This window comes from Salmo trutta, chromosome 28 (genome assembly GCF_901001165.1).
Source record: "Salmo trutta chromosome 28, fSalTru1.1, whole genome shotgun sequence".
In the NCBI taxonomy this organism is placed as follows: Eukaryota; Metazoa; Chordata; class Actinopteri; order Salmoniformes; family Salmonidae; genus Salmo; species Salmo trutta.
Window position 1 is genome coordinate 40573255 of NC_042984.1, and position 11639 is coordinate 40584893.

Here is an 11639-nt window from a genome sequence, read left to right on the forward strand (position 1 = left end):
GTGCTGTACGTCATACTGTATGGTACGACGTGCTGTACGGCATACTGTACGTTGTTATGGTTATGTATGGTACGACGTGCTGTACGTCATACTGTATGGTACGACGTGCTGTTCGTCATACTGTACGTTGTTATGGTTATGTATGGTACGACGTGCTGTACGTCATACTGTACGTTGTTATGGTTATGTATGGTACGACGTGCTGTACGTCATACTGTACGTTGTTATGGTTATGTATGGTACGACGTGCTGTACGTCATACTGTACGTTGTTATGGTTATGTATGGTACGACGTGCTCTACGTCATACTGTACATTGTTATGGTTATGTGCCAGTGCTGTGCCAGTCGAATCAAATCAAAGGTTATTCATTTATTGCATTCACAGATTTGCAGATGTTATCGCAGGTGCAGCGAAATCCTTGTGCTTCCAGATCCAACAATGCAGTAATACCTAGCGACAACAAAAACAATACACATAATCCCGAAAAATTCAAAGTTACATATGATGAGCCATGACTAGAGTGTAGTATGTCAAACATTTAAGCGAGCAGTGTTCCGTGACTGTATGTACACAGGGCAGTTGTCTCAAGCTTCAGGGCAGGGTACTGGGCGGAGGGCTGCAAGTGTTGACTGCTTAACAGCCTGATGGTCTGGAGATGGAAGCTGCTTCTCAGTCACTCGGTCCCGGCTCTGTCTCCGCCGTCTAGATGGTAGCGGGGTGAAAAGGCCTTTGCTCGGTAGCTGAGGTCCTTTGATCTTCTTGGAGGGCAGGCAGTGTGCCTCCGGTGACGCGTCGGGCTGACCGTACCACCCTTTGGGGAGCCCCTGCGGTTGCGGATGGTGCAATTGCCGTACCAGGCGGTGATACAGGCTGACAGGATGCTCTCAATTGTGCATCTGTAGAAGTTTGTGAGGGTCTTAGGGCCCGAGCCAAGTCTTCAGCCTCCTGAGTTTGAAGAGGCGCTGTTGGCCCTTCTTCACCACACTGTGTGAAGGGACCGTTTTCAGGTTGTTAGTGATAAGCACACCGAGAAACTTGACGCTTTTGACCCTCTCCGCTGCGGCCCCGTTGATGTGGATGGGGGGGCTTGCTTTCTGCTGTCTCCTGTAGTCCACAATCCTTCATTTTGTTGAGGCTGAGGTTATTTTCCTTCCACCGGTCTGCCAGGGCTCTCATCTACGCCCTATAGGCGGTCTCCTCATCGTTGACGGTAACCAGGCCTACCACGGTTGTCGTCAGCAAACTTGATGATTTTGTTTGAGAAGTGCGCGGTCATAGGTGTACAGGAGGGGGGCTGAACACGCCACCCTTGTGGGGCCTCTGTGTTGGGGATCGGTGTGGTTGCCTACCTTCACCACTTGGTGTCGGACCGTCAGGAAGTTCAGGACCCAGTTACACAGGGACGGGTTCTGACCCATGGCCCTGAGCGTAGTGATGAGTTTAGAGGGTACTGTGGTGTTGAAGGCCGAGCTGTAGTCGACGAACAGGTTCGGGAATCAAAGTGAGCCCTGGGCATGTTAGAGGTGGGTCACGAGTTATGAGAATACATCTATAATCACACAATTATTTCTTAGTTTGGGCCTATGGAGGACGATTTGGGACACGGATGGACGGTTAGTTTCTAATTTGGGTATCAAGCTGAAAAGGTTTAAGGGTGTAAGGAGGTGATATGGTCTCTAACTCGCCTCTCAAAGCACTTCATAGTAACAGACCTGAGTGGTGCGGGGCGATAGTCATTTAGTTCAGTTTCCTTCGCTTTCTTGGGCGCAAGAACAACACGAACAGCATTCCCAGTTTAGCTACGTGGATGTGCTCGTGTCAGCACCGTGGGCAGAATAGACCCTGCTCTCTATAAGGAGCGGTTCCTGGGATATCATTACTGACGGACACCAACAGCTAAGCCACAGACAGAGACAAGGTTCACTTCGAGCTCACTCTTCTTCTCTCCCCCCCCTCCCCTCTGGTCCCTCTGTCCTGCTCTCACTTCCTCTCCTCTCTGTCCTCAATTCCTTCTCTCGTTCTCGTAGGCGGGAGGAATGGGGTAAAGGGCGAGTCAGGTGCCAGTGATGATGAGCTGGCGTCTGACGTGCTCAGTCACTACAGCAGCGCCAGCGAGAGCGCTTCAGTCGTGGACGAGGCCACTGGTGGGTGCACACACACACACACACACACACACACACACACACACACACACACACACACACACACACACACACACACACACACACACACACACACAAACACACACACACACACACACACACAGCATCATCATTATCTTGTCCACCACAGGGGGAGGTGGTGAACCAGTAGATGAACAGACTGCCCAGGAGGAGACAGAGGACAAGCTGAAACAATGCATAGAAAACCTGATGGACAAAAGGTGCGTCTCACAGGATTTCAAATGTTTTTATGAAAGGACTTATTGTACACATTCTAACTGCACAAAAAAGGAAAGCCACCGATGTTGCTAGTACTTTCCTAAATGGACATTAGGAACATGGGGTGTCTTCAGAAAGTATTCAAACCTCTTGACTTTTTCCACGTTTTGTCGTTAAAGCCTGAATTCGAAAATTGATTTAATTTACATTGTTTGCCATTGGCCTACACACAATAATATCCCGTAATGTCAAAGTGGAATTATGTTTACACAATGCAAATAGTCTGGGTAACCATTTGGTTACCTGTTCAGGAGTCTTATGGCTTGGGGGTAAAAACTGTTGAGAAGCCTTTTTGTCCTAGACTTGGCACTCCGGTACCGCTTGCCATGCGGTAGTAGAGAGACCAGTCTGACTGTATAGCCATTCACTACAAAGATACAGGTGTTCTTCCTAACTCAGTTGCCGGAGAGGAAGGAAACCTCTCAGGGATTTCACCATGAGGCCAATGGTGACTTTAAAACAGTTAAATGGCTATGATAGGAGAAAACTGAGGATGGATCAAGAACATTGTAGTTACTCCACAATACTAACCTAATTGACAGAGTGAAAAGAAGGAAGCCTGTACAGAATAAAAAATATTACAAAACATGCATCCTGTTTGCAATAAGACACTAAAGTCAAACTGCAAAAAATGTAGCACGGAAATTGACTTTGTCCTGCACATAAAGCATTATGTTTGGGGCAAACACAACACAACACATCAGCATGGTTGTGGCTGCATGGTGTTATGGGTATGGAGCTAGGCACAGGCAAAATTCTAGAGGAAAACCTGGTTTGTTGCTTTCCAACAGACACCAGGAGTCAAATTCACCCTTCCACAGGACAGTAACCTAAGACACAAGGCCAAATGTACACTGGAGTTGCTTACCAAGACAACATTGAATGTTTTTGAGTGGCCTAGTTACAGTTTGGACTTAAATCTGCTTGAAAATCGATGGCAAGACTTGAAAATGGCGGTCTAGCATGATCAACAAACAACTTGAGAGCTTAAAGAATTTTAAAGCTAATGTGCAAATATTGTACAATCCAAGTGTGCAAAGCTCTTAGACTTACCCAGAAAGACACAGCTATAATCACTGCCAAAGGTGATTCTAACATGTATTGACTGCATACTAATCTAATCAAGATATATTAGTGTTTTATTTTTCATGATATGTAGATTTTATTTTATTTTAAACATTTTCCATTGAGAGAGTATTTTGTGTAGATCGTTGACAAAAAACAAATGACAAGTCCACTCTAATCCCACTCTGTAAAAACTCAAGTGGTGCGAATACTTCAACAACGAGCCTGCGCAAGGGTGAGACGCCACAGCACTGTGTGTGGGTTGGGGTCTATGAATTACGGTGGTAAATGTAGTCAAACGTACATCACTTTAGGTGGCGCTGGCCTGAGTCAAAACTTGAAAAGATGATTAGGACTTAGACTATTACTCTACCGTACCTTTATTTGGCTTGAAATGTAACTATTTCTATCCAGAATGGACCTTTCATCGAGTCTGAATTTAGGCTCTACGAATTCAGTTGATCTTCTGATTGACCAAGTCCCGCGATAGCCTGACTTCTCTTGTCGAGCTTGTAAAAAGGGATCTTACCCCTCCACCCTTTTCCATCCCTCTACTCTGTTTCTGTCCCTTCTCTCCGTTCTTCTCTCTCAGGTGGTGGAGAGGAGCAGGCTGCAGCGGCCACAGTGTGCGCCCAGCTGTGCGTGCAGCTCGGCGGGGGGGACGAGGGTGAGGAGGGTTTCAAGATCCTCCGGCCCGTCCTCAGCGCCATCATGATTGACGGCTGTGCCAGTGTGTCCGCCCGCCAGAGCGTGAGTGTCACCATTGGCCTTCGTCACACTCCTGTTGTCGACGGCAGTTTTTCCACTAAGAGTGCATTCTTGTAAGTCGCCGTTTTTAAGTTGTTCATCCCTCTTGCAGTGTGCCCGAGCGCTGGGTATGTGCTGCTACGTTTCTGCTGCGGAAGACGGAGAGGTGAGGTTCTCTAGAAATCCTTTTCATTCTATTTCTCTGTAGCTGGAAAAGAGAAAATCAGTATGGAAAATAGTATGGAACATCAAGATCCAGAAATTGAATCTGAATGTATGGTTAACTCTTTCTCTCTCGCTTTTTGTCTCTGTCATTATTTTTTCCATTTTCCCTCTGTGGCAGGACTTGGTGAAATCCATGAGTCACCTGGAGAGTGTATTCACCATGTCGTACCCCAACCGCGAGGGCACCCTGCCCACCCCCAATGCCGGTGCCCCAGGGCTCCACAGCGCCGCCCTGCATTTCTGGGCCCTGCTCGTCACCCTCTGCCCCGCCTCCCGCCTTAATGTGCTGCTGGACCTGTGAGTGACACACACAGACACACAGGGGCTGCGTCTTAAATGACACCCCCGTTCCCCATTTAGTGCCGTAGTCCTGTACTGCATATTTGACTAAAGAAGTGTACTGTATGGCCACTACATGGGGAATAGGGTGCTATATGAGACACAACCGGGATCTGAATATATAACCTGCCACGTTGCTCAGCTCACGTCCTTGGTCTCCTCTTGTGCTCAGACATCTACCCAAGCTACAGGCCTGCCTGGAGAGCAGCGACGTGAACTACAGGATAGCTGTGGGGGAGACCATAGCCTTGCTTGTTGAACTGGGAAGAGATATAGACAGGGTATGTTTTGCCTAATGAACAACCAGGGGCTGTATGTATCAAGCATATGAGTAGGAGTGCTGATTTAGGATCCGTTTTGCCTTCTAGACCACAATGAATATGATTACATGGACATGGGGGGGACCTGATCCGAGATCAGCACCGACGTTCTCAGACACTTTGTAAATACAGGCCCTGGTTGTACTCGCTCGGCAGCTCAAACACGATATGGAGGCAATGCAGAGCCCATGGAGAGGAAGTGGGGGAAATATCCCTGCTGATCCTTGTTTTTCTATGTAGGAATTTGAGTTTGAAGACAGCGACACGCTGTGTGAGTGCCTGAAGGGCCTGGCCACCGACGGGAACAAGCACCGTGCCAAGAACGACAGGAGGAAACAGCGCACCATATTCAGAGAGGTGCTACATTACATAGAGGTGAGGAACCACGATTCACCCTGAACATTAACCGGTGCAAGGTTCTAACGTTGCTCGAGGGTTTTTAAATGACACCAGACCAGTCACTGTAACTGGAGACCGTTGGTCAGTCACTGAGAGAAATATGGAATGTTGATTTTGATTGACTTTTTTGCCCGATGTCGTGCAGAACGAGGACTTCTCCGAGGAGAAGATCCGCTTTGGTGTGGAGGGCATCTACATCGACAGCTGGATGCGCAGGAGGGTCTACGACGCCTTCAAAGAGGTGCTGGAGTCTGGAGTGAGACACCATCTTCAGGTTTGAACAAACATCTAGGTCTATAACTGTGTTGGTAGGATATAGTTGATATCTATGCTATAAAGAGACTATCTCTGCAACCAGCATGTTCTAATCAAATCTTTCTGGAAGGTTTGTGATGCTTGCTTGCCTCTTAATTATCCGTTGGAAATGGCTAGTTTTTAAATGGTGTGCCTGGTCTTGTCTCTCTAGTATAACCCGCTGCTGAGGGACATATTTGGCCTGGGACCCCCCCTGATACTGGACTCGTCTGTCAAATCCAGCAAGATCTCTCGTTTCGAGAAGGTGACCCCCATGGCCTATGACTGTCTCCAAACACACCTCCCACCGGCACATAACCCCTCGTCATGAAACCACGACCACTGACAAATACCCACTTAACCTGTTCAACAACCATATGGTGCATTTCATGTGAGATCTCCACTGTCTAATTATACTGAACAAAAATATCAACTTAGCATGCAACAATTTCAAACATTTTACTGAGTTACAGTTCATATAAGGAAAATCAATCAATTAAAATCATTTCATTAGGCTCTAATCTATGGATTTCGCATGACTGGGCAGGGGTGCAGCCAAGTGGGTGGGCCTTGGAGGGCATAGGCCCACCCTTTGGGGAGCCAGGCTTAGCCAATCAGAATGAGTTTTTCCCCACAAAATAACTTTATTACAGACAGAAATACTCCTTAGCAGCCCCTCATTGACGATCCACTACATGAAGACGCCCTGGGCTGGCGTGGTTACACGTGCTCTGCAGTTGTGAGGCCGGTCGGACGTACTGCTAAATTCTCTAAAACAGTTTGCGTCCCACCTAGTCAACAGCCAGTGGAATCGCGTGGCGCGAAATACAAATACCTCAAAAATGCTATAACTTCAATTTCTCAAACATATGACTATTTTACACCATTTTAAAGACAAGACTCTCGTTAATCTAACCACATTGTCCGATTTCAAAAAGGCTTTACAGCGAAAGCAAAACATTAGATTATGTCAGGAGAGTACCCTGCCAAAAATAATCACACAGCCATTTTCAAAGCAAGCATATATGTCACAAAAACCAAAACCACAGCTAAATGCAGCACTAACCTTTGATCTTCATTAGATGACACTCCTAGGACATTATGTTATACAATACATTCATGTTTTGTTCAATCAAGTTCATATTTATATCAAAAAACAGCTTTTTACATTAGCATGTGATGTTCAGAACTAGCATACCCATCGCAAACTTCCAGTGAATTTACTAAATTACTCACGATTAAAGTTCACAAAATACATAATTATTTTAAGAATTATAGATACAGAACTCCTTTATGCAATCGCGGTGTCAGATTTTAAAATAGCTTTTCGGCGAAAGCACATTTTGCAATATCCTGAGTACATAGCCCGGCCATCACGGCTAGCTAATTTGACACCCACCAAGTTTGGCCCTCACCAAACTCAGATTTACTATAAGAAAAATTGGATTACCTTTGCTGTTCTTCGTCAGAATGCACTCCCAGGACTTCTACTTCAACAAGTGTTGTTTTTGTTCCAAATAATCCATAGTTATATTCAAATAGCTCCGTTTTGTTCGTGCGTTCAGGTCAGTATCCGAAGGGTGATGCGCGAGCACATTTCGTGACAAAAAAAAAGCAAAATATTCCATTACCGTACTTAGAAGCATGTCAAACGCTGTTTAAAATCAATGTTTATGCTATTTTTCTCGTAAAATAGCGATAATATTCCAACCGGGTGACGTTGTATTCATTCAAAGGCTGAAAGAAAAAAATTGAGAATTCTCATGAACCCGCTTCTCAGTCTCACTGTTCCCAGCCTGACCACTCACAAACAGAGCTGCTGTACTTCGCCCAGAGACTGCAGACACCCCATTACACTTTCTGGTGCCTTCTGAGAGCCAATGGAAGCCTTAGAAAATGTCTCGTTACAGCAGAGATGCTGTATTTTGATAGAGATGCCACAGAAGGAGAACAAATTGTCAGACAGGGCACTTCCTGTATGGAATCTTCTCAGGTTTTGGCCTGCCATATGAGTTCTGTTATACTCACAGACACCATTCAAACAGTTTTAGAAACTTTAGAGTTTTCTATCCAAATCTACTAATTATATGCATATTCTCGTTTCTGGGCAAGAGTAGTAACCAGTTTAAATCGGGTACGTTTTTTATCCGGCCGTGCAAATACTGCCCCCTAGCCCCAACAGGTTAAAGTGGCCTTTTATTGTCCCTAGCACAAGGTGCACCTGCGTAATGATCATGCTGTTTAATCAGTTTCTTTATATGCCACACCGGTCAGGTAGAAAGATTATTTCTGCAAAGGAGAAGGGCTCACTAACAGGGATGTAAAAAAATAATAATAAATTGCACAGAATTTGAGAGAAATAAGCTTTTTGTGCAAATGGAAAATGTCTGGGATTTTTTATTTCAGCTCATGAAACATGGGACCAACATTTTACATGTTGCGTTTATTTTTGTTCAGTGTAAATGCATGTCGGTTAAACAAAATGTACTGGTCCGTTTTGATTTAGCAGTACCATGAAATGTTATGAGTTTGCCTAGTCTTCACAAGACTGCCCTCCATATTGTCATTCTTTATTTTGAAGGGTGTAAGTCTAACCTGTTGATTTATTTTCCTCTCACAGCATCTGTTCAACTCAGCGGCATTCAAAGCCAGGACTAAACTAAGGAACAAAGTGAGGGACAAGAGAGCAGATGTGATGTGAGGAATTGATGGAACGTGCCGTAGCCATATAGGACGAAGACCGAGGAGAAGAAGACTAGGGTGTATTCATTGAAGCAAAAGGTCTGGAATGTTGGAGACCAATGTACTAAACAGAGCTGACATGATTTCCTATTCAAAATGGCAGACAATCCTATCTGTTTTACACAGTACATTTCTATAGTGAACCTTCTGTGACGTTGCACCCTCCTGTACAGCCCCCTGGCCCAAATTGTCATCCTGCTCCGTGCCCGTCGTCTCACAGGACCCAGTGGCTGCTGCCAAACCAGGGACTTTGCAGACAATGCAAACGTGTGTTTTTATTTTATTTAACACCACAATAAAACTGACCTATGAGATGCCTGAAAATAAAACAAAAAGGTAGTTTATTGTACCTTTTTTTAAATTAATATTTTGGAAGATCATCTAAACCATTTTTGGTAATGTATTTTACTTTCTAATTTATTGAAAGTGGGAGAACAGTCATGGTTTTTTAAATTAAGTTATTTTTAGACTTCAAATATGGGAAAAGGACTAAGAGAATGAAGGTGTCATTTTTCATGTATATTTTTATGCAGGTTGGTTGTGCATAATAATGCATATGTGAATATACAAATGCATATGTATGTATTCAAGGAGTGCATTGAACAATGGAGATGTATTTTGACAAGCAATGCTATGTAATAACCCAAAGGGTTAGGCATATTAATTGATTATGGATAAATGAAATGTAATAAACACTCACACCAAGGCTGTATCTGTTCATTATTTTCCTTAAGTGGGTTTAAAAAACATATTTGAATGTTGACATTGTAATGCAGATACCAAAGGCAATGCATGAGAAGGTACCAATTAAACTCAGCAAAAAAAGAAACGTCCTCTCACTGTCAACTGCGTTTATTTTCAGCAAACTTAACATGTGTAAATATTTGTATGAACACAAGATTCAGCAATTGAGACAAACTCAACAAGTTCCACAAATGTGACTTAACAGATTGAATGTGACCCTGAACAAAGGGGGGGTCAAAAGTAACAGTATCTGGTGTGGCCACCAGCTGTATTAAGTACTGCAGTGCATCTTCTCATGGACTTTGCCAGTTCTTGCTGTGAGATGTTACCCCACTCTTCCACCAAGGCACCTGCAAGTTCCCAGACATTTCTAGGGGGGGGGGGGGGGATGGCTCTCGCCCTCACCCTCTGATCCAACAGGTCCCAGACAGGCTCAATGGGATTGAGATCCGGGCTCTTAGCTGGCCATGGCAGAACACTGACATTCCTGTCTTGCAGGAAATCACGCACAGAACGAGCAGTATGGCTGGTGGCATTGTCATGATGGAGGGTCATGTCAGGATGAGCCTGCAAGGAAGGGTACCACATGAGGGAGGAGGTCTTCCCTGTAACGCACAGCGTTGAGATTGCCTGCAATGACGACAAGCTCAGTCCGATGATGCTGTGACACACCGACCCAGACCATGATGGACCCTCCACCTCCAAATTGATCCCGCTCCAGAGTACAGGCCTTGGTGTAGCGCTCATTCCTTCGAAGATAAACGCGAATCCGACCATCACCCCTGGTGAGACAAAACCGCGACTCGTGTGAGAGCACTTTTTGCCAGTCCTGTCTGGTCTAGCAACAGTGGGTTTGTGATGTCTGGTGAGGACCTGCCTTACAACAGGCCTACAATCAAATTCAAATCAAATGTATTTATATAGCCCATTCGTACATCAGCTGATATCTCAAAGTGCTGTACAGAAACCCAGCCTAAAACCCCAAACAGCAAGCAATGCATGTGAAAGAAGCACGGTGGCTAGGAAAAACTCCCTAGGAAAAACTCCCTAGAAAGGCCAAAACCTAGGAAGAAACCTAGAGAGGAACCAGGCTATGAGGGGTGGCCATTCCTCTTCTGGCTGTGCCAGGTGGATATTATAACAGAACATGGTCAAGATGTTAAAATGTTCATAAATGACCAGCATGGTCAAATAATAATAATCATAGTAGTTGTCGAGGGTGCAACAAGCACGTCCGGTGAACAGGTCAGGGTTCCATAGCCGCAGGCAGAACAGTTGAAACTGGAGCAGCAGCACGGCCAGGTGGACTGGGGACAGCAAGGAGTCATCATGCCAGGTAGTCCAGAGGCATGGTCCTAGGGCTCAGGTCCTCCAAGAGAAAGAAAGAAAGAGAGAAAGAGAGAGAGAATTAGAGAGAGCATATTTATATTCACACAAGACACCGGATAAGACAAGAGAAATACTTCAGATGTAACAGACTGACCCTAGCCCCCCGACACATAAACTACTGCAGCATAAATACTGGAGGCTGAGACAGGAGGGATCAGAAGACACTGTGGCCCCATCCGATGATACCCCCGGACAGGGCCAAACAGGCAGGATATAACCCCGCCCACTAGCCCTCAGTCCAGCCTCTCAGCCTATTGTGGACGGTCTGAGCACTGATGGAGGGATTGTGCATTCCTGGTGTAACTCAGGCTGTTGTTGCCATCCTGTACCTGTCCCGCAGGTGTGATGTTCGGATGTACCGATCCTGTGCAGGTATTGTTACACGTGGTCTTCCACTGCGAGGACGATCAGCCGTCCGTCCAGTCTCCCTGTAAGCGCTGTCTTAGGCGTCTCACAGTACGGACATTGCAATTTATTGCCCTGGCCACATCTGCAGTCCTCAGGCCTCCTTGCAGCATGCCTAAGGCACATTCACGCAGATGAGCAGGGACCCTGGGCATCTTTCTTCTGGTGTTTTTCCAGAGTCAGTAGACAAGCCTCTTTAGTGTCCTAAGTTTTCATAACTAAGACCTTAATTGCCTACCGTCTGTAAGCTGTTAGTGTCTTAACAACCGTTCCACAGGTGTGTGTTCATTAATTGTTTATGGTTCCTTGAACAAGCATGGGAAACAGTGTTTAAACCCTTTACAATGAAGATCTCTGAAGTTATTTGGATTTTTACGAATTATCTTTGGGATTCAAATGGTGGGATTGGATGGGGCAGGAGATGTTTATTTATTTTTTTCAATGGTTAGTGCTATCTGGGATTCACTGGACCTCCCGATCGTTTTAAATTTCAACTTCAATGGGATGACGTCAGAGTTGGGGTGAAA

At 45.3% G+C, this 11639-nt stretch overlaps 1 protein-coding gene across 1 annotated transcript; it reads left to right on the forward strand.

Annotated features, from left to right (window-relative positions):
- The first annotated feature begins 1608 nt into the window (after positions 1-1608).
- On the forward strand, positions 1609-9284 carry LOC115166385 (interferon-related developmental regulator 2-like). The gene is made up of 11 exons (XM_029720291.1): positions 1609-1615; positions 2030-2150; positions 3709-3743; positions 4101-4258; positions 4368-4421; positions 4599-4777; positions 4992-5100; positions 5380-5514; positions 5684-5812; positions 6005-6097; positions 8453-9284. The coding sequence occupies exons 1-11, from the start codon at positions 1609-1611 to the stop codon at positions 8531-8533; spliced, it is 1101 nt and encodes a 366-aa protein (XP_029576151.1). The 3' UTR covers positions 8534-9284.
- Positions 9285-11639: the final 2355 nt, after the last annotated feature.

Coding starts and splice junctions, on each gene's coding strand:
- LOC115166385 (XM_029720291.1), top strand. Junction 2,151..3,708: donor GTGGACGAGGCCACTGGTGG/GTGCACACACAC, acceptor TAAAAACTCAAG/TGGTGCGAATACTTCAACAA. Junction 4,778..4,991: donor CTTAATGTGCTGCTGGACCT/GTGAGTGACACA, acceptor TCTTGTGCTCAG/ACATCTACCCAAGCTACAGG.